The following is a 25314-nucleotide window of genomic DNA, read 5'->3' as shown; positions in this document are numbered from 1 at the left end:
GTAATTTGATTGTACCATCATTGTTTGATTACCGTGAACAATATGAATATCAACAATCAACGGTAAACCTTGAATGGTTTTGCTTGCAGCATGAAGAAATAGTGGCTACAAACATTTGGCATTATTTTTTTTCTTCTGTCAACCAGATCTGTAAGGAACTCTCTGTTTAACAAGTTATACAGAAACACGACTCCAGTCTGAGTTTAAATCATTTAGATGATTAGTTAAAGATGAGGGCTGGGTGATGTAGACACAGCCTCATAAAGATCATTGTGTAACTGTGTCTTTCTTTACAGTGTATACAGTGCTTGCAGATGTAGTTAGTGTTTTTTTGTTCATAGGTCAGTTTAATAATGACAACTGCAGTTAGGGGAATTGTCTGGAAATGTCCCCATTTTAGATAAGTACTGTAATGTACAGTATGCTTGTGTTTAGAGAAAGACAACAAAACTCTTCTGTAAGGATTGGACCAGGTGGTGCAGCGGGATATGTGCACAGTCCACTCGGAGAAAAAAAGTAGTTGTAACATGAGTGATGAAGAAAATGTATACACTGTGATCATCATGGCTAATGCGACTCACCCAGCCTTAGCTTAACTTAACCACATGACAATTACTGGGACTGATCACCTTTTTTCTCCTGGTCTCCATTCCATGAAACAACACTGTATTTTGCTGGAATTATGCCTCTACTGAATACAAGATACAATGGATTTGAAAGCTATAATTCAGATCAACACTTTGCGTGCTATAGAAGAGAAGCCAAAAACACTTACTATCAGTTTTAAATTAAATCAAGTATGAAACTGACCATATCTCAGAACACAGACGAGTTTAAATACATGAGTAACACAATTCTTAATTTTTTTTTCAAACCTTCAGTAGGGAATAACGAAAGTGCTCTGGTCAAACCTGTAAAAAAATAATTTATACACACCCCCCCATCGTCTGACCACAGGGTGTTTCACAAAATAGTTGATAACTGCTTTGCTTATTGATAATCCTCCCTCCATTCACTTGGCCGCTTTGTGCCCTTACCGCCCGTCGGCAGGATTAGTTGTCATTTGTTAAAGGGAAGGCAGGCAGGCAGTATGACGGTGGAACAGGCTGGGCCGGCCAAGGGCTCTGCCACCCCTCCTTCCAACTCTGTCCATGTTGCTTTCTCCGGGCTGTAGCAGATGGTAGAAGACTTATAGGCCCCCTGAGAAAATAAAAAAGAAAAGTAATTCTCCTCATTCTCTCTTAGTGCTGATTGGATTTGCTTTTGTATCAATGCATGTGGTCAAAAACAGCACAGACAACTTTGAAGAGTAAGTCTGGAGATATTTTATAGTTTTCTTTTGTCAACAAATTCCACGAAAAGACCAAAAGCAACAATAGACTGATCCTACTAAGAAGTATTGCCTGCGTAGCTAAAGCCGCATATGGCTTATTAATCTGTGCAAAGCTCAGCTGCTGTCCAAAAACTATTAAGATACATCAGTCAGTCGCACATACTGTATGCCCTCCTGCTGCCAGAAATACTTGCTTATACCTGCAGCTGAGAATAGTCCGTAACCAATCCACTGTTTATTCCAACAGTGCAAATGTGTTTAAAAAAAGTTGCAGTATACATCCTGACTCGTTCTACTCTCTGTAGAACGAGTCAGAAATGTATACGGCAACTTTTTTGGAACACGTTTGCACTTTTGAGAAGGTGGAAGTCGGAAAGAAGTGAGACAATCTTACTAGTGGTTTTGGTCTTGTCATAAGTTTTTATATATATTGTTTTGTCTTATCTTTAGTCTTAAATGTAAAATATACAAATGTCCTGTGTAAGAATATACCATGCTCCAGCTGTAGCCCCCCACAAGATAGATGCTGTCATCAAAAACGACACAGCCCGGGCCACTGCGACCCTCCAGGATAGGCGTCTGCAGGATGTTCCACTGGTCGGCTTTCGGGTCGTAACACTCAACCAACATTACGTCTAGATGAGAGAAACCTTTGTGAAAGAGGAAAGAAAAAATATCTTTAGCCTATCAGATGCAGTTGATATGCCAATTAGTTGTAGGTCCGGGTAATAAGTTGCTCTTTATAGTTTAAAAGGCCTTAGAAAAGCAAGTTCTTTTTGAATCTACATCTTGTTTTGTCGGAAGGGTTCCTACAAGAATACAAGATTTGCTGTCAAAGATTGGGTTATTTCTGCATTAGCTGTATTCTCTGTGACCTTCCAACTGTTTTTTGCAGTTGTAGAGATGATGTCACCATGATTTGAATCCAAATCTAGGGTTCCTAAGTTGTAGGGTTATGTCCCCACTCGCGAGTGTTGAGTTTTTCACAAACTTTAACATGTCTGATGTTGTAGAGAAATACTTGTAACTACAAGTGGTGAATGTGTGTCACATAATAAGCTAGCTGTAGCAGGCAATATCATTGTACAGTAGGTCCACCTCAATATGCGGCCTCTTCAACTTGCTGCTCAGTCATATACTGAGAGCATCGGGGTAGCCATTATATATGCAGGTAAATACAGATGAAACATTGACATCTAGATAGGTCCAAAGAGTCCTCTAGTCTTTTATACAAGTGTATAGGTCCTTTAAGTCTATTTAAGTCCTGTGTTTTTCCTTCCTCGTTCCTTTCTGCCTCTGAGGCTGCATCTGCTTTTTCAAAGTACCTGAAGAGCTGCTTCTCTTAATATAAAAATTTTATTACAAGTAAACCAGAGTGCTTTATATTAGAAATAGATGTACAAACACCAATCCAGACAGAAAAGACAGTAAAGTAGACACAACTACCCCACGAGACATGATCAGAGACACACACATGAAGTAATCAATCATTAACCTGAGAAAACAAAAACCTAAATATTTGAATGATCTAATTTGACAACTGTGGCAGTGAAAAACCGATTAAAGCTAAATGTACACCATGTAGTAATTGTACATTCAATTGTCTAAATCTGTAACTGTATTTCAATGAAACACATAAAAGTTCAGTTTTTTTATAATTCTCATTCGGCATTGGTCTTGCTGATCAAATACAAATGTTCAACACATTACAGCAATTCATTTAGCTCATACTGTAACCTTCACACCTCATCATAAAAGGGACATGGGACTGAATGTCTAGTCTCATAATGCTAGTGTCTCTTTCAAACAGCCTTGAAAAGAAGTGTATCAATCTTGACCTTTTTTCCGTTCATTGGCTGAAACACCCGAGTAGTACTTACCTTTCAAATGGTTTCCACCAATAGCATATAGGCGGTCATTCATTCCAGCCAGGGCATGAATGGCCCGCTTTGTGTTCATATCCTGTTTCCTAGCCCACACATCCATTATGGGGTCGTAACAATAGAGCCAGGACACATACTCTCCATTGTGCACTCCTCCTGCAACAGTTAAACACAGAAGTACGCCTTTTTTACTGTGTGTCAATATTCACACTGTAGGTAGACGCACACTGTGGCAGCTCATGTAACATACACTTTAGGGCAAACAAGTGTATGCCGATCAATGACAGTCTTAATCATTTCCAGGGTTGCCATGTTGAAATATGTGCTAAATTGATCCAATGTAAAACTCAACATATGATTAATAATTTTTTTTAAATTATTAATTTCTTTCTTTACTTTAAAGGTCACATATTATGCTAAATGCACTTTTAAATGTGTTCTAACATATCTATGGGTCCAAGGTGTGCCTAGAGACTGCCAAAATATTTTAAAAAATAACAATCTCTCCTTTTCTCACTCTCCCCCTTTCTGAAACCCCCACCCCTCCCCCCCAATATACTCCAGTCAGAATTCTCCCCTTTTCTGACCTCAAAAACTGGAAAGCCAGAAGCTTCCACTGTGCAGCCCACACCCCTATTTTTTATTGGTCCACGGCCCTGACAGACAGAGGGCAAGGCGTATCTGGCTTCGCTTCCGGACAGGGGGCGGGGGAAGTTCAAAGATTGTATATTTACGAGGGGAGCTGCAGCTCTTTTTAAAAAATAGGCCATTGTGAGATTAGCTGAACATCAGCATAGTACAATAAATTATCTGAAAGTTTTTTTCAGCAAACAATTAAAGAAAAACGTATTAGGGACCACTAAGACCATATAATATGGTGTATAATAGAACCGAAAAGTGTATAATATGGGAGCTTTAAATACTATCAAGCCACATGAGCTAACAGAGAAATGTGTTCGCTCTTTTATAAACTGAATTTCAAATTACTAATAGATTGCAGTGCGTCAGAATTAATAGCTGCTTCTCCAACCAATTTTCAAACACATGTTCCACTGAAGGCTGGCGCCTTTGTTTCTTTTTTGCATTAGATATTTAGTCCCTTTTATATTGTAATGACAGGAGTGGTGCATAACACCGCGCAATAGTCACAACATAAGGTTCGCCGATGATTCAGTGAGTGTCAGCTTTTGGAAGAGGCGGATTTTGGTTTAGACTTTGTGCGTCGGTGTGATGAGTTTGACTGATTTAAATGTCACCAAATGAATAGATATCATTATAGATTTCAGATAGTAGAAGTATTGTATGGACTTTATTCTGAAGTTATACTGAGTTGGTTGAAAAACATTTGTAGTGTGGCATTTCATGGCACCTTTAAGTTGTTTTTCAAGCACTTTGCCTGTGAAAATAAAATCAATAGGGTAAACCAGGTATTTAATCATGTGACATGTATTTAGAGGAGAGAAATATCATTCTTGAGTTTGAAATGTGGACGTAACTTTTTGTCTTGATAGGACCTGTTTACATGACATGTGGAGTACTACTGCATAATGTAGCAAAAGGCTGTATAAAGAATGTTGTGGTTGCAGAGGAAGCTCCAGCCCACTCCTCATCTCTGCTTGAGGCAACATTAGTTAATTCTAGAACAGACTCTAATCTCTGACTAAACTGTTGGCAGTTGAGTTGCATTGTGGGTAATATAGGCACATAAGGTATACTGTATGTTTTGACAAGGAAGTAAATGTTTGGAACAATAATTTACCTTAGATCACTCTTCATGTTTTGTTATTTATTGTGTTTGATTTGTTTTGGATTTGCGTCATTTGTGTTCACCCTTAGGTGAATATTCAGACCCATGATCTCTACTAAATAATGAAATACCACAATATTATCCATTTCAAGTCGTGCATTCAAATTCCTACTACAAGTAAAAGTACTTTAGTGTAATCAGCATCATTTAAAAGCAAGTGCTCATTATGGAGCAGAATGAGTCCTGTTACTATTATAACATATTAAGTTTATGAATTGTGATGCTGATTTATTAGTGTATAAGAAGCACTTTAATGTTGTAAAAGGTCATGGTGAAGTGAAGGCTTATTTAATTACTTGATATCTATGTAATTTAAAACTATACCAATGCATTATATTTTATAAACTGTTCACATGTTTTGTTCGAAGAACTGCAAATTAACTAATAACTTTAGCAGTCAAAAAATTGTGTAAAAAGTACAACATTCCCCTCTAACCGGTAGTGGAATAAACATTTGAAGCAGCAGAGAATGGAAATCTATCTATCTCAGGTTTCTATATGAGTTAAAGTTGCTGCTGCTTTATTCTGCACTACAACAGTGTTAGTAGCTGTCTTCTTGTCTCATATGATGTAACTGTAAAAGTCATTTTGTCTAAATTCGGTAATATTTTAGAGGATGTATTTTATTTATTTTTTTAATGCTGAGCAATGAACGCCTGTTTCAAAAAAAATATATTCTATATATGGGATTTTCAGAAAGTTAAAAGACTTTTTCTTAACAAAAGCCTCCGGGATAAGAGTTAAGTGTCAGGTTCTCCTCTGACCTGAAATGTAGATCTTGCCGTTGTGCACCGCTCCGGCATGGGCGGCTAGAGGCTGCGGCAGAGACGACAGGTAGTTCCACTCGTTAGTCTCCATGTTGTAGGACTCCACACTGGAGAGGTAGCCGCTCTCGTTCCTACCACCAATCACATACAGGTGCTTTTCCATGCAGCAGGCAAAGAAACTGGCTCTCCTGAGAAAGGAAAGTGTCAACCAGACAACATTATTAAGCCAGCAATGCATAGACTTTCCAGAATGTGTGTGTTAGTTGGAGATCACCATAACATAAGAGTTAAAATAGTTGCATGCGTACTAGTAATGGCAACCAGTTATATTATAACTTCTATAAGTAAACTGAATTCTAAAGACAAAACATTTATAGTAAAAGGAAGCAGTATAAAATGTCTGTATAGAAACTGCTTATATGTGAAATTATACAAATCTTATTATTTGCATTTTTATTCAAATTATTATAAGAGGTGAATCATTTGTGCGCTTCTTCCTAGAAGTCTCTCTTAGTGCATCATCAGTTGTACTGTAATATAAATTCCATTTTGGAGACAGTTACATTTTTGTATCCACCGACAGACGAACTTACCTCTCCTGCATAGGAGGCAGCTGTATCCAACTGTTGAACCTGGGATCATAGCGGCTCACAAAATTAGTGCTGTGCTTTCCTGCAAAACAGATGTAATCAAATCAATTACACTGATTAAACAAATGACTCGAGTCAGTTCTGAATGGCTGCCAACATCCTTATTATATACAGTAGGGGAGAACGGGGTAATTTGTCACACGGGTTGGTTGTCACAATCGTTATATCTCGGAACCAGAAGGCGCTGTCTATGAAATTTTGGTATGTAAATATCCAGAATTGGGATCAGAGGTCACCTACATAGTCTTCCTTGGAGTTAGACTGCTGAATTTGAGGTGAGACGACTGTTTGTGTTTTTCATGTCAAATTGAAAATATTTAGCACCTCAGTATTTTTCTTCAAGGCTTTTACACAATGGGTTTATAACAAAACACTTGTTACCCATACAAAGTGTGAAGGGTAAACTATATTTTAGATTGTGGTTAGCAAGCTAATTAGTTGACAGATGGTTGTTGGCCTTGATGCTAGCAAGAAATTCAAGTTGGGGTTGGTCGTCACATTTTTTGGGGGGTTGGTTGTCACATGTTATCTCAAGGCTGCAGCCAGAAAAGGAACCCAATAACGAAAGAAATTGACAAGCTGTATCCTCACTGACACCCCAGAGAAGGAAAGAATAGAGCAGGAAAAGGCAGCTAGCAAAAAGGGCAATAAAATCAAAACAACCCAGTGCATCCCAAACTAGACCAGCTGCCAAGGCTACAGTAAGTTATGTAGGCCTATTTTTCAACTTGACAATGCAATTAAACTTTCAAATTTAGTTCTACTTTCTTGCCTTCTTTTTAAGATTATTCCCATTAAGATAACATTGTGACAAACAACCCCATAGTGTTTGACAACCGACCCCTTGATGGGGTTGGTTGTCACAATGTGTAAGGATGTCTTTGATGATTATTTTCTTCTTTATTACAATAAGATAGAAAAAGTGAGGGGTACATATTTCAAGCCAACACCTTAAGCTTCAATTTAATGTAGGAATGACTATTGAAAGATGTTTAGGTGATAAGCAATTCTCACTAGAGTAAAAAGTGTGCCTACTTACCCCGTTCTCCCCTACCAGTGAAATGTGCTACTTTAACTCTTTCCGTTTTAGATCACTTACAGTGTCTTACTATGGCGGAGTGTTACCACTAGTTCACACGTTTTTAACACTTCTACACAAGAAATATTTTAGAATTTAACCCTTTAGGCGCCGGGTTTTCATTTTTAAAAATACTAGATTTTGACGCTTAATAACAGTCACTTTTCTGGGCCAAATATTGCTAAGAGATTGGAGTGTTGCTGGGGTGAGTGTTTGAAACTATCTGAAAGTGTTACGTTAACTCTGATTAGTTTGAATTCACATCAAATCCGAGCGTTAAACTGAGTATACACTGACAAATCTGTCATTTAAAAATTGGTGGAAACTATGTAAGTCTGTGGCGTTACTCTACCGTTAGGGTTCCACTGGTCTTCTCCGCCCAGAAGAAGAAGGAAGTTCTCCACCTCCACCACACAGTGATGTGCGCTGTTGTAGGGCATAACTGGATGAGACACAAAATCAAAAGATGTCACTTGCTAAAATATGCAAATTATATAAATCAGTTGTTGCCATATAGTACCCTGCGTACCCTTGAATTTGACCCTCCGATTCACAGTTTGAATAAATTTTTAATACGATGTATCATACATTTACTGGAAATATAAGTAACATTATAGATATGAGGCTAATGTAAACACAAATAAACTCTACCATGTATCATCAAATAGTAAGACATGAAAAGTGTTGAAAAAAAGAAAAGTTGTCCTAGTGTGTCCTATTGTTTGACAAGGAGTGCTTGTAATACACGATAATGCTGAGAACTATTTAATTTGCGGTGTTCTTGTCACAACAGGCAGATGTGCGTGGTGCAGTGACACAGGCTTAACATCTATTTCACATCCATCTCAGTGTGAGCCAATGTTATACAGAATTTATTTCCCCTCCTCATTGCTTTTGTTTTGTCATCTTCCATTCATCCATTTACAGGAAGTGATTTCTTGTGGGGAATGAATCCTGCTGACTCTCAAACTGGAACAAATGAAAGTGTGATGCAACGGTCTACTGTTTATTATGAATAGTTTATCTATCTATCTATCTATCTATCTATCTATCTATCTATCTATCTATCTATCTATCTATCTATCTATCTATCTATCTATCTATCTATCTATCTATCTATCTATCTATCTATCTATCTATCTATCTATCTATCATTAAGTACATAAAATAAAAATGATCGTATGTAAGCACAAGTTAGCATAAATGGAGTTTTTTCCCCTTGTGTATGTTTTTGTGACCCCCCCCCCTCCACCCCTCCTCCATCTTCTTTTGCTAAAGTGACCCCATTGAGATGTAGAGAAATGGTCTTAGGTGACAGTCATAATGAACATGATCGTGCTCACTCAATAAATCTCAGGCCCGGTGCTTTTTGAGCACAAATCAGTGGAATGTTAAAGCCCACCTGTCTGTCTCCATCAGTCATTTCCACTGTCACCTCCCCAACGCCTGATGGATCACAGTTGCTGCAAAATTAGACAGCCTTGAATCTCATTTCTTTCCAATTGGCCTCTCCCTGCAATCTCACTCACTGGCATGGCTGACATGTGCCGGTCCTCTATGGGAGGGGGGAGTCTCAGATAGGAACTAATACTACATATACTAAACACAGCTTTATCTCGAACAAGGGGGATTAGGTTGCCTGCCTTCAGTGCACCTCAAAGACGACGAGAGCCATATGACTGGCAAATTCCCTTACATGCTATTTACATTATCATCCAGTCAGCAGTATATAGGACACGGATGGGCGACTTTTTATTTGATGTCTAGCGACTTGTACTCGTACTCAAAACCATCTTGCAGCCCGTGTGAGAAGAAGATTATTGCTTTCCAGTATGTCACACAGGCTACAGTATGAGGAGTGCTGTGGGAGGATTTGGGACACTTTACCTACTGTACCTCTACAGGTGCCTCAAATGCACTGGGATAAGAGGCAGCCTATAATAACCGAGACCACTGTAATAGTCCTCTGCGGGGAAAACGATAAAAACATATAAATTATGTTTCCTTTAACAATGTGTAAGACCAAACTGATCTTTTTCACCTGAGAAAGAGGGTTGAATTAATCTACCTATCTGTCCCCTCAACCTTTTAAATCGTCCACTAACCCCAAGGGTGAACAGCCATGAGAGGGCAGGATGAGCATGTCCTCTACGAGATGGACGCCATCACTCCAGTCTACAGTGAGCTCTAGGGCTCACTAGAGGGAGTCAGAAACCTCTGCATAGAGGCACAGTCGGGACTGCTTGAATGACTCCACAGCTAATGCACCACTGCTGCTGCTCGAGCTCTCTGACATGCCTTGAACACCATTACAATTGCATCCCACTGGGCTTAATTCCCTTTGTTCTCTAGGACACGCTGAGTAGATAAGGTCAATTTCCAAGTGGGAGATTAGTTAACATCAGGTTGGTCTAAAGATTTAAAGAAGAACAACAGAGAACAGACCAAAGCTTTTGTGGCTATGCCTGCGTCTGCCTTTGTCTCTTGTTCGTCCACGCTGCTGTGGGTACACTAGATGGCAAACTTTACAATGGAATCAGCGAGCAGCGGATATATCGCACACACACAAGGAGAGGGATCAGAATCTTCCCAAATTGTGTTGATGAATGTCTTAATCAAAGGCTGTCCCTCTCAGGTTTCGCCTCATTGAAAACTTATGATTGAATGTTAATAATCTTTTATTCTACAGCCACTGTGTGGAGGCTACATCAGATGGCCACTGATGTGTTAAGGGGATGATTTTGCAATTTTGTCCTTCCACTTGGCCACGGACCATTTGAGTGTTAACTTTTTAGTTTTGAGTGATGGAAATCCCCATTGACCTTTTGCTTGTTGCAGTTTATACCCAGGAGTGTGAGTTAAATGAGAAACTGTCGATATAAACACCAGTGGGTCCCAGGCTGCTGTGTATGCATGGCTCCTTTAGTAAAATGCACAATGATGGATTTGGCCAAATGTGAGCTAAAATAACAAACAAATCGAGCAGAGACGTCCAAAACTTGCTCTGAATTTAAGACATAAGTGAAAAATTACACACCGGATTCATTAAAAAACACGCGCCATAACTGCACAGTGCCAGCCGAAAGAACACAAACCTTTGGCTAATTTGTATGAATGAAGAAACCGCTGAGAGATGGCTCCCACCAAAACAAAAGGACAAAAACTCAATATGTCGGGCAATGATGATGCAAAGCACAAATATGGTTTCCCATTAGCTCTTTGCCTGACCTTTGCAATATGGCAACAATATAGTGGTAAGCCTTAAAAGGTCAGGGAAGACGGAGAGAGAGAAAAAAAGAGGACATACTTCACAGGGGTGAGTGCTGCAAGAATGTGTTTGTCAATTGACAAGGGCTTCACATATGTTCTCTATTGACACTAGAGTGTTTCCCTAGAATTGATTTGTTGAGGCACTATGACAACCTGCTTTCAATATGACACCTTGAAATCAATATCATAAAGTGTACCCTGGTATAAACTCCTACAGGTCAAAGAACACCTATTTAGGAATTTAAATTTCTGCTATATCGTCAATTATTTCATTATATATTGGTTTTTGAATGTTATCATCAACATTACAGCTGCTGTATTCCAATAACCCCATCCATCCCTTTATTTAACTCACAGGTCAATGGGCTAATCCATTGCTGCCATTGAGTATGTATTGTGTAAATCAATCTAATGCATCAATCAATGTGAGTTTTGGGAATTAAGGGTTGAGACGCCATTCATTATTGTTCTATATCTCCGCTACGATAGATCATTAGATTGAAGTATATCTCATCATGCATCCTGCCAGCATATTTCAGCAAAAACAAGGCAAACCGGGCATGAAGCTCCATAGTGCTGTGAAGTCACGCTCTGATTAAAAACTTATATTAAAAGTGATAGTGATACATTATTACCTAAAGGATTTAGGGAACTCCTTCTCCCCTCATTTTCTGTGGGAAATTAACCTGTGTTAAAGTCATCCATAGGAACAACTTTCTCTCATCAAAAAAAAGCCACTAACACAAGAGGCCTCGGATGAAAAGACAATTTTTTTTTAAAGTCAAAAGCAGCAGAGCCTTTGCCACTCACTTGTGAGGATCTTCCATGTCTTTTTCTCGTCGTCATAGTACTGGACCAAATTGCTGGGGAGACGATCAGGTCCAGGAGGCAGCCCACCCACCAGTAACAGCATTCTCTTATTGGAACGGATTCTGTTTTGTCAAAAGTGTGTGTGTGTGGAAACAGGGGGAACACAACAGGTATAAAAGACTTGAAATAAAAACATCCAAAGGCCAAAATCAGCTCAAACTTGGACACCTTGAATTACTTAATTTCGTAAACGTAATTCCTTTGAGAGCATTAACATTCATTTCCCAGTGCATTCTGAAAATGCTCATTGTATGAATGAAATAACTGTAGAATGATATTTAAAAAAAACAAATGCATTGGTTAAATTAATAACTGCTCCATGTTTGGGCCCAGTTACTGAGACTTGGGATTACTTATCAGGCAATATGTGGCCTCCACATTTATCATTAGAAAAACAATTACTCAACGGCAAGCTTATTCTTTTGATGTGTAATTGAATGGTTATTATACTCCAAAGATATATTTTCAATGGTCGTGCAGGGTGCAGCGCTGGAGGCTAAAAGTGCAATTGAGTACATAAACCTGCCTATACAATGTCTCCATTTCATTGGCAGCACTGATTCATGTCACAGCCCCCAGAGCCAGTCGTGAGATATTCCCTGCTGTTTAGTATATGATACATAACCCTAAAGCTGCACACTTTGCGTGTTACATTAATGACGATTATGTGGCTGCTGGATGGATTTCACAACAAGTCTAACAATTAATCACAATATGCAGTGAAAAGATTAAGAGTAGCCGGCCTTTATATTCAGTCACATTCACCTTTTTAATATTTCCCTTTCTTTATGCTTGGGAGAAGCACCATCGTCTCAGTACATTTTCCCTGCTACTGGCCCACTCTGAAGTGTTTTGGGGTTATTCATATGCAAATGAGCCCCTGGACATAGATAATGGTGATTAATTGAGAGAGGAGAGAAACAGTGGCATGTGAAACTAATTATTATGAGGATTCAAGATTCTTTGCTCATTTAGGTCCATATGTGGGAATAGATATGTAATTGGGATAATGTAGGTAAGGATGCATGTAAAAAAAAATAAAAAATACCTTGCTTTAAAATCCTTTGTGCAAAATTTGATTTTCAGGTTTGGTGATCCTCAATGCCACAGCTCTAATGTTCAGCATTTTAAAGATATGCGGTGACTTTTTTATTTTATTTGAATACTCATCCCCACTCAAATGACTGTACACTACAGTCAGCTCTGTAAAGGAAACCTGACAACAGCATCGCCAATTGAATAACTTACTGATGAACACCTGTCCACTTCCCCACTCCTTAAAGTGCTGATCAGGATAAACATGGAAGTGAAACATGCAGCTTGGCCTATTTTCGTATGAGTGAGTCTAGAGTAATAATGTAATGTTAATGTATCCTTCGTTCAGTAAATGCTGAATTTTTTCAAATACACTACATGCCCAAATATATTGAATTCCCCCTGACTGTATTTTATATTTGATTATCAGAATAGCTGTAATATCCTTGTACTCATACCAGAATTGTTATGTTATTACCATGTTATTCTGGGAACAATTCAATTACAGCATTTCAAATTGTATTCATGACTTGCTACACATCAAACACAGAACCTTTATCTAGTTTTCTGCATCTTGTCTACACTGATTAGAGAGCAATTACACAGATGTGTGGGAAAATAAAGAGTTGTTTTCTCCTCACTAAAACATACGGTAACCATGTAATTATGTAAACAGTGTAGCATAGAGTAGATCAAACTCCTAGAGAAATGGCATTATTTTACAAGAAAACTTCTACAATCTTCATTAAGTGGGCCTCAAACCTCACATCTCTGACTGGCCATCTAAATGGTCTCTGGACTTCACAGGCGGTGGGACCTGTACTTGAGAGTGGGCAATAGTTGAGTCTGCAATTTGTTCACATTTAACAAGTGGGAGGCATTTAATCACCTTCCGTCCACTCTCTAACAGCTCATCGCTCTCTCTGTGTGTGTGTGTGTGTGTGTGTGTGTGTGTGTGTGTGTGTGTGTGTGTGTGTGTGTGTGTGTGTGTGTGTGTGTGTGTATGAAATCAGGACTGTGTGTCTGTCTTTTTGTGTCTGTTTGTCTCATCCTCACCTGCTGGACACGGTCTGCCTGCAGTGCTGCCTGAAGGGCATGAGGTGGTAGTTCATGGCATCCATTAGTAGTTTCTGGCACACAGGGTCACTCCTCATGAAGTCAACAGACTGCACCCTCTCCACCAGCTCTGGAGCAGGTATGAGGGCGAAGCGCAGCCTCTTCATAAGATCCGGCGCATAGTGCATGCGAGTCTCCCGGTCATGCTCCAGCCACAGGACTGACATCTGGAACAGAGCCAACTCAGACTCCACTGGAGGTGGCAGAGCATCTAGCATGGCACACATCTCCTCAAAGTTCAGCAGCAGCACATCCTCCACCAGGTACTTGTTGGCCAGCTTCTTGGTCTCATCCAGTCCGTGAAGTGCGGCAATCTTGCAGATCTGCTTGTAGTTCTGCACAGAGATCTGGTCATTTAGGAACTGAACACTGAGTTTGGTAATCTGGGGGACGTTGAGGATCTTGCTGACTGACAGCACCTCTTCCACTGTGTCCAGGGAGAGAGTCACGTTGGCAGTGTACAGGTACTCCAGCACTAACCGTAGTCCAATGGAGGAGCAGCCCTGGAGCACCAGGTTATTGATGGGCCTGGCGTTGGGGGTCACCACTTTGTCATCGGGAGAGGATGAGGGGGTCCCACTGCTGCCCTGGTCCCCTTTACTCCCCTCATTGTTGATTACATTATGGGAAGAGAAGAGGGATCTGAAATACTGGGAGCAGGATGCCAGCACAGCTTTGTGGCAGTGGAACTGCTGTCCCTGGGCAGTAAGAGCCACATCACAGAAAAGCTGCTTTCTCCATAAGAGATTGAGCCCGTGCAGCAGGGTGTCACTGTGTGTTGGGTCAAAGGTGGATGTTCTATCACCCGATCTGGACATGACTTCCTGACAGTGAACGCCACCTAGGCAACAAATAAACCATGCAAGCCATTTACCTCAGGTCATTTATTTGCACAACACAAGTAGTCCTACACAAGCTATACGTCAACTGTTACAAAAGAAAATGGGTTTCGAGTTAAGTTATTGAACAGAACTCCCGTCCATCCAGCGTGGGGGAAGCCGTCATGCCATGCCTGCCGGCGAGAATCTGCATCCAAGACGGCGTCAGTTGCTTTCAACTTTGAGCGTTGGTCGTAAAGCAACAAACAAAAACGCAATAGTTCCCACAGCGTGCCACTCTTATTCATTCTTAACCCGAGAGCGAGATGATTTAAATGGAGGCTGAGGTTTCTGAAGGGTGCTATCAAAACAAAAAAAACGAGGATAGGGAGATGCTGCAGCGCGTTTGCCCCCGGTAACGCGGCTGAAGTTGTCGGACGAGGAAAACAGAGACGAGACAACCACCACGGTGGACGGAGAACATGCAGCATTCTATCCCTTCTCCTATCTCGCTGCACTCTCCCACAATGAGGACATTGCACATCGCACAGATTTACCGAGTCAAACAAAAGCAATTAGTTTGTCTCCGAGCCGTCAGCAGTGGTGCTACGGGTGCGTTTCGCTTTAAGCCTACCCGAGTCGCGGACGTGAGTATCGGGAGAGAAAGAAAAATACAGCTTTCGATAAAGTTAATTGTAATATGCATGTCTCTAGAATCTTATGCAGCGCCAAACAAAGCTATTTCTATGTGCGTAATGTGTGCTAAGTTGACTACAAGCGTGGTGTAGCGTTGTCGCCAGATTCTCTAAAAGCGCCTGTCACAACTAAATGATGTGAGCTGCCTGAGGAAGGAGCCAAACTTACCTGACTTCAGCTCTTGACCAAAAAAAAGGAAAGTAATCTTCAGGATCCCAATATTTTCTCTTGAATTTTCCTTTGTTCTCCTTTTAAGAAAATGTCCTTTTCCTTTAAAAAAAATCTATGGTCGGTGATGTCTCAGGATAACCATTGATTCCAACTCTTAAAGTCACTATTTTCAGGTTATTTGTTGACGTTGATCATTTGTTCTTCTGAATTAACAAGAAGTGTGTGAGTGTGTGAGAGGGAGCTGTGCTTTCTGCAAGAGAAGAAGAAGAAGAAATATACGTGTGACAAATTATGCTACCAAGAAACAACACATCATTATCCTTGGGCCTGGGGCTCAGTGAGTCGTAACGAGAGTAATAGGAAATCCACGGTTGGGGAGAGAAACGGTCGTGCATGGCCGGTGGAGAGAGACCATGCAGGGGTATGGATGCTGGAGAGACTCGCAAAATTATGGCTCAAGGCTATTGTAAAAACTGTCGAGCGTAAATGACTGCGATTTCAAACATCTATGGAAGAAAGAAAAGAGAAAGGGGGAGAAAAACCGAGTCTTTCCCTCGCTGTTATAGAGAGAACCGTCAAGTTTTAGTGCGCATTGCTAATTAGTCAATTTCTCTCTGCCTTCACAGCCCGACGACTTTGCTGCTGAGCTGAAACTGCTAATTTCTGGGACCAGCCTTTTTTTGGCTGTGAACTGGATGGATGAATGGCTTGTCTCGCACAAATGACAAAAAGCCCCTGCCTTAATCTCCATCGCCAAAATAACCCCTCATCTCATTCTGCCCCTGCTAGTCCTTCAAAATGAAGGTGTTCTGCATATGCTCAAGTTTTGCATCTGTATCTTAAATACTATATGTGCACCATAATGCACACACAATGGTTTATGATGTTGAAAGAAAGCAAACAAAATCCCCTCCTTTCTTATTTGTTCTATGTGACAAAAGCACCTGGACACACACACACACACAGGCTGGTATGACAGTGATGTCAAGTTACTGTATAAAAACAACAACCAGATACAGTATCCTAACATAATAACATAGTGTTTTAATGTGCTATCATCTTGTCTGATTAGTTCCTTGTTACAACTTTAGGGTCAAGCTGCAGGCCTGATAACACAAAGGGTTGAAACCTAATACAAACATCCGTTAGTGCACTGTAGGTAGTGAGTTGTACTGTATGTTTACTGTAAGTCCTGGTTGGACATTCGGATGCCATGTGCCTACACACTTTCACCTCCAAACCCCAACAATAATCCATAAAAACAAGTTGATCGATGAACCACACCAATATAAAACTCCTTGTTGTCCTATTTGAATGTCCACTTGACCTCATGGTGTAATTCACACCACTAAACCAAAAGTGACAAGGTACTTTTTAGTCCTCTATCTAGTTACTGTCATAGTACTTTCTTTGGGGTACCTTGATTTACTTGAACAACAGTATATGAACTGCTCTCAGCTCCTGCCTGAGGATTGAGGTGTGGGGGTTTCACATTGACATTTGAAAACTTCGAAACAAAGCCGTCTAATCGTATTATCTAAATTAGGACAATATCCTTCCTATGACTATGAGTAATCAGGTGATGTAATCCTAATCATTAGTGGGTTGACGCCGAATAGTCGCTGGTTTTAAAGAAGCCAAATAGCATTCTTGCAAATCCAATCAAAGAGGCTGCTATAAATGACTTATTAAAAAAGAATAAACTGACAATTAAATAAAGAGCTCAATTAGAGTACAAAAAAAAATGCATACAGGACTCCCATGGGAGCAGAAGTGACAGATACCTCACAAGTTATGAAATGACAGATAGGGATAAATGGGTTTGTTCATGTACTATGAAATAGAGCAACACCATGCTATACCATCAAGCAAATAACAGGCCACATATAGGTAGCATTCATAATGGATAGAACCAGAACATAGTTTGACGTTTGAGTTTTTGACAAGCATACCTCCCCCCCTCCCCCCTCCCAAACACACGCACACTTGTAGTTATATACTGAGCCAATTCAACTCTGAGAAGACTGATTAAACTATACACACACTGCATCTCCAATGATAATCATCACTGAAAGAAAACTATGATACTTTTAATTAGTGGTTGGAAACCGCTAGGAAAGCAGTTAGTATTGTTTTTTTTCTCTTATTGGTGTGTTGTGTTATTTTGAAAAGTGCTTGACACTGCAGTAGCAGTATAACTGTACAGTAGTCCACTGTGGTTCACTTTCGGAGTCACATACTGTTATCTGTACTAGCACTCAGATAGCACTACATTACCCAAGTCTCGAGTGAGCTATTCTAACGCAATAAAATGACCATTTCCAACTCTTTCAGCTCTTTGTAGCAACTCAGTCTCCTGAGGCCACTGGTCTTCAGATTGCAGGGCGTTTATGGTTGTAAGTTGTTGCAGTGTTCAGAGGGAGGGGGAGGGGGGGGATGTGAGGAGGGATGGGGGGGGGGGGGTGTGAGGAGGGATGGGGGGGGGGTCATCAGATAAGAGAAGAATTTCTAGACTAATTAAACCCTTTGAGACAAAGAATCACACCACAGTGATTTACAACTCTCTGTAACAGTTAACCCCCCGACTCGTATTTTTCTGTCGTATTACTCAGATGCCATATTACCTCTATGGGTAAAACGTATTTTTGGATTTTAGTGTAAATAACAACAGTTGTATGAGATTTGAAGACAGTAGTTCTCTTAGGAGTTTTCAAAGAGAGAGCTGTTAGAAAAAGGTAGACAAAAGAGCCGACCATTTACTTACTTCATGAGGTGAAATGGTATAATAAGCTTTTTTTTACCCTCAAATAATTCACAACTTCCGCTTATTTTGAATAACTGATTAAAGAGCGAGCATTTAATCTAATCAGTGCCATTGAACAAAACAAAAGGAGAAGCTCCAAAGTTGCTTTGAATAGCAAAGTCTACCGGGCATAATTCCTTTTGCTGGCTGCTGCTGTGGAGGGGTATGCTAAGATAGAAAGTATTATTTTCCTAAATGGAAGGTGTCAGATGGTCACGGAAATGTGATCGGCTGTTCAAGATCACTGCTTCCCATCTGCAATTTGTGACGTGTGAAAGATTCAGCCCAAATGTGCTCACCAAGCGTAAATCCTCAGCACTTTCTCTTATCGTGGAAAAGCAAGATAACCAGCTGTTTACAGATCAGGGAACATATCATATTAATATCATGGAGAGGCTGATATCATCTTGTTTGTAAAATATTTTGTTAACTAAGTGTGGTGTGGTATGGCAACGTATAAAGTGAAAGTTGTAATTTATGTGTTATACTTTAAAAGGTTTTTGTCTGATAAAAAATATATCAAAAGGGAGTAAAACATAAAATGCCGCAGGCAGCCTCTTTAGAAAGACTTCAGTGAGACAATATTGAATCAAATTGCAGGTTACAGTGAATACTAAATATTAAGATTTCAGCATTTGAATTAAAGACAGCCAAACCCCTCAATACCAGTTACCCATATCTAAACACATGCAGTGTTCCTTTTATTTAACATGGGTCTTCCTGTATTTTATATGATCCCAGAAGTGCTCATAGTTAAGTGTGAAATCATACCACAATGTGATATGACTAATGGGGATATGGAAACAGTATATTAAGGGGTTTGTCATCTCCATAAAGTTAATTTGACATAAAAGCAAGCATTTAGTTATTTGTAAAGACGAGGGGGAAGGGTCAGTTAAAGTTATATATACTGTATTGTGATATTGGGACAGATTAGTACATGCTTGTCATCTCAGATCAAAGTTAGTCAGAGATGATTCATAAAACGTCCGCTGTGTAATAACTTGGAAGCACTTATATTTGCCATTCAGGGAGAATGGGAGGCCTGCTGTTTTAAACCCCTAGATCCCCACACATGGCGTAGCCACCACAGACACGGCTCAGAGAGTCAGCCGGCAGCCGGGAGGTGAGCAGAAAGGAACAGGCGGTGTCCCCTTCAGAGTGAGCACAGGAGCGTGTGTGTGTGTGTGTGGCATTTCTCAAATGACAAAAGATACTAGTTGTCCAGCTCAGGTAGGAGGAAACATGGAGGTGGTATGGAGACTCACCTGAGGGATTGTCTGGAGTTTTGGTGGAGACCTGGAGATGAATAGGGGCCGCAGGAGGCCACAGTGTCATGGAGGAGGCTTAGGTTTAGGGGCTGGAGGGAGAGGGGGCTGCTGTTGCGCAGTCTCCCCAGCGTGATGCATCTACCTTCAGGGTGGCAGCAGGCGTGGAGTGGGGTGCGTTGGAGCGAGCACGGGCTCAGTGGCGCGGTCACCTAGGGACGCTGAAGCCGCTGTAGCAGGACTGATAGTTATTCCTTGGGAGAATTGCAAGATGAGCCCCATTGTATTAGCAACCCCCTTCTACTAAAACTGTATCAATGTTCTCAAGCCTGTACAGAACAGGGGTGCAAAATATCTGACACTTATCTAGGAAGCGAATGCAAGATGCTTTTAAGGTTGTGTTTAACAAAAGAAATATAATGTTGAAGTACCATGTACCATCTCTCTGTGAAATATAAAATACAATAATAGACAGGGTTTCTCTAATTGGGCATAATATTCTAAACTGTATGTTTCACTGTGAAATTACAATTCCTCTTGTCAGAGTTAAACTTCAGTGAATTCCTTTGGCAATGGGGAGCCAGCAAATTATTCCATACTGATTTGAAATGCTCAGACAATAAGCTTTTTTAATTTCAAAGCCGTACGTTTGTGTTGCGACTGTTTGAGTCGTATGTTTTAGAAACTCTCTGTGCCTAATATGGTCAGCACTCCCAATTATTCACTCCACTGACAAGTGAAACAAATGGGACCAAGCAGTGCATTCTGTATTATCTACACCCCTTGGATTCCCTGACAATAATTAATACAATGGCAAGCTGCTGTTACTACCAGCCCCGACGACATGAGCTCAAAAACATAAGCTTCCCCCTTTCCGGGAGCTCTTGAGAGGAAATTACATCCAGCTGTGAGGTCATATACATTGTGGCTGCTAGCAGCCGGGTCATATCATCCTATAGATAAAGGTCCTATTGCAGGGTGCTGTTAACATCACCAGGTTATTACTCACATCATTACACCATGAATGTAAGGTGCACGGAATATGTCGAGAATAATGAAAGAATGTAGCTCCTGACTGTAGAGATATACACACAGCCTTTAACAGTGAAGACTGTCCCATATTTATCAGGGGAAGTTCATTAATATGCCACGTGATCGTATAGAAGCAGCAGTGCTGACCACTTCTTTGATTTGGTCACAGACCATTATGTACTGTTACTTTATTTGCTCATAATACATATAAACAGGAAAACAACATAACTAATATATCATATCAATACCATATCCTCTGTGCAAGCAGTGATATGTCATGTAGGTGTATATGTTTGCATTAGAAACAATCATTAGTCCTATAATTGAACAAAACAAAATAAATGCAGACACGTTTTTGGTTTAACAACTGACCAATATGTGATGACATTGTGATCATACAAAACCCCTCTTATTTTAGCCAGTGAGGATATTAACAGGTTTTTTTAATTATAGAGGAGCACATTCCTCCGACATCCATTAAAGGAATGCCATGCTAATTTTAAATCCTCGCAGCAGGCATTGGCATCAACAGAAAAAAAGTGGATGAGTTTCTCTTTAACAGCTGTAATTTGTGTTTTCCAATCACCATGCTGATTTCTGCTCATTATACTCCGGTTTCACACCGGTAAGTGAGCAAAGTTTGGATTGATTGACTCTAATTAACTAAAAAATGTTCCAAGCCATGGATTTATTATCATGCTAGCTAGCCACAAATGTCAGAGACTTTCACAAATTATTATCCTGTTAAGATAAATATCTTTGAAATCAAACGGTGTGGAAAACACAAGGAACATGTATTGTTATACTGATGAATTTGTTTGGCATGTTTTCGGCAGAGTTCCACATTAAAGACTCACCTGAGCATACACACTGTTCCAGTGTATAGTTCGTCTGTACAGTATGACTGAATGACAGGTGATGTAGTCACCACAACTTTGAAGGAATACACTAACTAATAACCTCCTGCAGTATATAAATACTGAAGAGAATGAACAGTAGACACTGTTCAAAATTATAGTTAAAATAATATAAAATAAAGTATCTTCTCCACAAGACAAAATGTATTAAAAGTGACCATATGACGCAGTTAGTCACTGCTTGTTGTATTCTATGTTAAAGGAAAAGTTCAACATTTTAAATTTTTAGCTTTTTGCTTCACTCCCCATCTCAAGAAAAGACAACAGAAACTGTTCCTGTAACTGTGCATGTATTCTATAGAAATGGTCAACGGTTGCTCATTCAGCTTAGCTTAGCTCAAACAATGGTAGTAAAGGGGAGCAGGACAATATATACACTTTACAACATCACTAAACACTCTTGTGTGCTTGTTGGGACTTGTTTTTTGTAGCACGTCATGTTTGTGTATGTACGTTATGTAGCCCTAAATTTGACACTTTATGTCATTTTACAATCGAATACACACTGGAAAGAAACCAGGAAGTGTCTGTGAGGGTCACGTATGAACGTTGTACTATTCCTTTAAACAGTGGACCTATTCCCTCCCTTGTGCTCCAAAACTTGGCAGCATCTCCCTCATTGATATTTTAGACACAGTAGCACCTCTCTCCACTCACATTCTTTCCTTGACTCCATCAGCTCCATGGCCTAACTCTCCACTTGCTCATGAACAAAGATAGGACGGTTTGAGTGGACATCTTCCATTTCCCCGTTTAAAAAAAAAAGATCCCAAACAGAATTTTGGTTAGCTAGAGGAGACAGAACGTTGCTCTGATTCACTTGGCTTCACGTCAACGATCAGAAGCGCCCGCTGAAGTGAATCCAAACGAAACAGCCCATGGTCTGCATGGTGGCGCCAGGCTGAAATTGAGAATCATCCTGCCTGTAAATCAGATTTCCCCCAAACGTGTCTCTTGCAAAAATCTGCCTTAATACAAAACTGCAAAAGTATCTTCCAAAGCAGCTTTGATGTATCACAGAGTACAACAACACAGCGAGGTTTGTGCTGTATATTCAATTTTAAAGGAAATACATCTCTGCTGTCAAGTGGCCCCATCAGTATTGCCACAGTCCAACCTCTTTAGAGTATGGCAGCATTTAGGTGTGTGCACTTTGAGACACCCCTGCAGATAAATGCGATGACATCCAGTTGTGGCTCACCTTCATTTATTTAGGGGATTGATTAGATGCAAACAGAGTAGATGAATGTATTAGAGAGGCACTTCCATGTGAGATATTACCATATATTCAGTAGGGAATATGAAACGGACTGAACATTTTTCTCCTCTAGGTACTTCTGGAGATCTAGTGGCACTATAGCTTTGTGAGTATATTCCATATGAGGTCAACTTCAAAGCTATGGAAGAAAAACTTAATTGAATTTGCTTTTTTTTTTGCAAGCAAACAATACTAGATGTACACACATTTAAAGTACTTGACTTATTATTTTTAAATATTACAATATATGGATTAATAAAAGACCCCTAGTTTAAGTTGAAATGCTATGGCCATATTAAGATACTAGACTGGACCATGTTGTAGTCAATTATGGTTGTTGTGTTCACACTGCCCCCTTCTGTCCCCGAAAGTAGAAGAAACATCCAGCATATCAACAAAACAACAGCATCTCTATCAACCACGGACAGACAGAAGGAGTGGGCAACACATACATTTCTAAGGAGCAGTCAAAAACCACCGACCTTGAGACCACTTACATTTCTAAATAAAATTCTAAAGCATTTGTACTCTTTAAAATATTACATCACCAATATTTATTTACTCATTTCTATGTTCTGCAAAACATTGTTATAAGTTATCTAAGATTTTGAAGTGTTGTTTATCCAGACACATTTTTAACTCAACTTTTAAAGGCTATATGGAACAAGCATTAGGGTTGTGCACCATTAGTATGACATTGTTGAAACATGATGAAACAAAAATCAATTTTCTACAAGAACTAAATGTGATTCAGTTAAGATTCCAAATTGAAAACCGCGTTTCCCCAGGGTTCTTTAGAAAGCCAGTGGATAGTGTGCACACAACATCCCTTTTGTGCACACTATTTACCCCTGGATTGCTTCAGGCTAATGTCTCAATAATTTTCACTCCTTTCTCAGGTCCTTCCCACAAAGGACTTAACTAATGATCCATGGACAAAATGAAGCATTTAAATTTATTCATTAATCATTCATCTCCAGCTCATTGAAAATGCTAAACTTCCACAAAATTAAGATTGAATATTGAAAAGTGATTGAGGGAGACAGCTTTCAGGGAGCGTGGCGAGTGAAGGAGTGTGGCGTGCGATAACAAAGAAACAGCAGGGTCTTTGAATAGACAGTGGTCTTTCACATGGACATGGTCAAGGTGGCCAAGGTGTACTAAGTGCTAGTTAAGGTCACAGGGTTTCACTAGTTGTAATTAGATCTTGGAATCTGGAGAAGCGTAGAATTTCTGTCAACACTGCCTGTAATTATTCTCTTTTCCAATTAATGGTGACATAGATTAATTATCTGATGAGGCAAAGCCAATTGCAATCATTCACCCAGCTAAAATTAGATCAGTCCTGACAGCAGCATGAAAGTCACCTGTTTCATTGTTATGGATTTGCAGCAAGTAAAGAGGGGGGGAATAGTGAAGCGTGCTAGGGTAAGTAAGTTGTCTGGTACAGGTGAATGTCCAATTACACTGCTGTTTGAACTGAAGGCATCTACTCATTCGATCCAGCGGCATCTGGACTGGCTTGTTTGTTCACCCCGGCATCATCAGTGGTAGTAGAGTCATCCGTCAAGGATTGCAGGAACGCAGAGATGAGCAGAATTTCCTCTGATATTCCATTCTGTGTAAATAAGAAACACATAGAATAAATGAAAACAAGCTAATTAAGGAAAGGCTGTGTGTTTTTGTTTAAAGGAAATAATACAAACTCCTTGCTCTGTGCACATCCCACACACAGCTGACGGTGGTGGGTCTACAGTTGTGAGAGTAAAGTTACCATCTTGCTCTTATTTTTGTGAGGATGGAGAACAAGAGGCTCCTGGTGAACCACGTCCAGGTTCAGTGCTCTTCTGTTTTAAAAACCTCAGCATCCAGTTTTTCTATTAAACTGCCTGGCACTGTCAACCAGCTTGGGAATCTGAACCGGCCTAGCCATGCAGAAATTCTCTGACTAACAATTATATCAGCAACAGGATCTTAGATTACTGTCCCTTGGGACTGGGGCAGTGGGCGTCTGCTCCAATCATTACTGGCCATTCAACAAGGCTCTGCACTGCTCTCCGCTGTTAGCCATTGTCAATTATGCCATCCCTAGTGTAAACTCGCAGAACACAAAGCTGAACTGCCAGTTCTGGCAGGAGTGTAACAGGATGACAGCCTGCCCGCCCCCCTCCCACAACCCCCGCCACCACCACCCCTCACACACACACACACACTCCCACCCACCCACCCTAGGGTTCCCCAGGCCCTCCTCCCCTCAAGCTACTTTTGAGGAAACTGCCATTTGGCTTCTGATTCAAGCACGCCTTAGCCGTGAAAGCGCTAACCTGACCTCTCTTATGTTCTACTTGTGGGGTTAAGTGGACATGATGGATTAGTTTAGGCCCTCGTCGGAATTCAGCCTGATTTAACGCCAGTTCAGTATCAGTTTGTATTTCCTCAATTCTTTCCTACCAAGTGGCAACAGGCAGCACTGACTCTCTGTGTATCATGTAATTGTTAATATCTGTGTTGACCTACTGAAATACCATGTGCATTATGACTA

The 25314-nt window shown here is 40.2% G+C and overlaps 1 protein-coding gene across 1 annotated transcript; it reads right to left on the bottom strand.

Moving 5' to 3' along the window:
• Positions 1-1059: 1059 nt before the first annotated feature.
• Positions 1060-14627, bottom strand: klhl14 (kelch-like family member 14; the record flags this gene model as incomplete). The annotated part of the gene is made up of 8 exons (XM_080034706.1): positions 1060-1200; positions 1826-1983; positions 3214-3372; positions 5788-5978; positions 6384-6462; positions 7871-7960; positions 11599-11720; positions 13750-14627. 8 exons carry the CDS (start codon positions 14625-14627, stop codon positions 1060-1062), a joined length of 1818 nt encoding a protein of 605 aa, XP_079890832.1.
• Positions 14628-25314: the final 10687 nt, after the last annotated feature.

The sequence above is a fragment of the Ammodytes marinus genome, assembly GCF_949987685.1.
Source record: "Ammodytes marinus genome assembly, chromosome: 9".
Classification (NCBI taxonomy): domain Eukaryota; kingdom Metazoa; phylum Chordata; class Actinopteri; order Uranoscopiformes; family Ammodytidae; genus Ammodytes; species Ammodytes marinus.
Note: the sequence above shows the minus strand (reverse complement) of the source record. Positions and strands in the feature narration are given on the sequence as shown.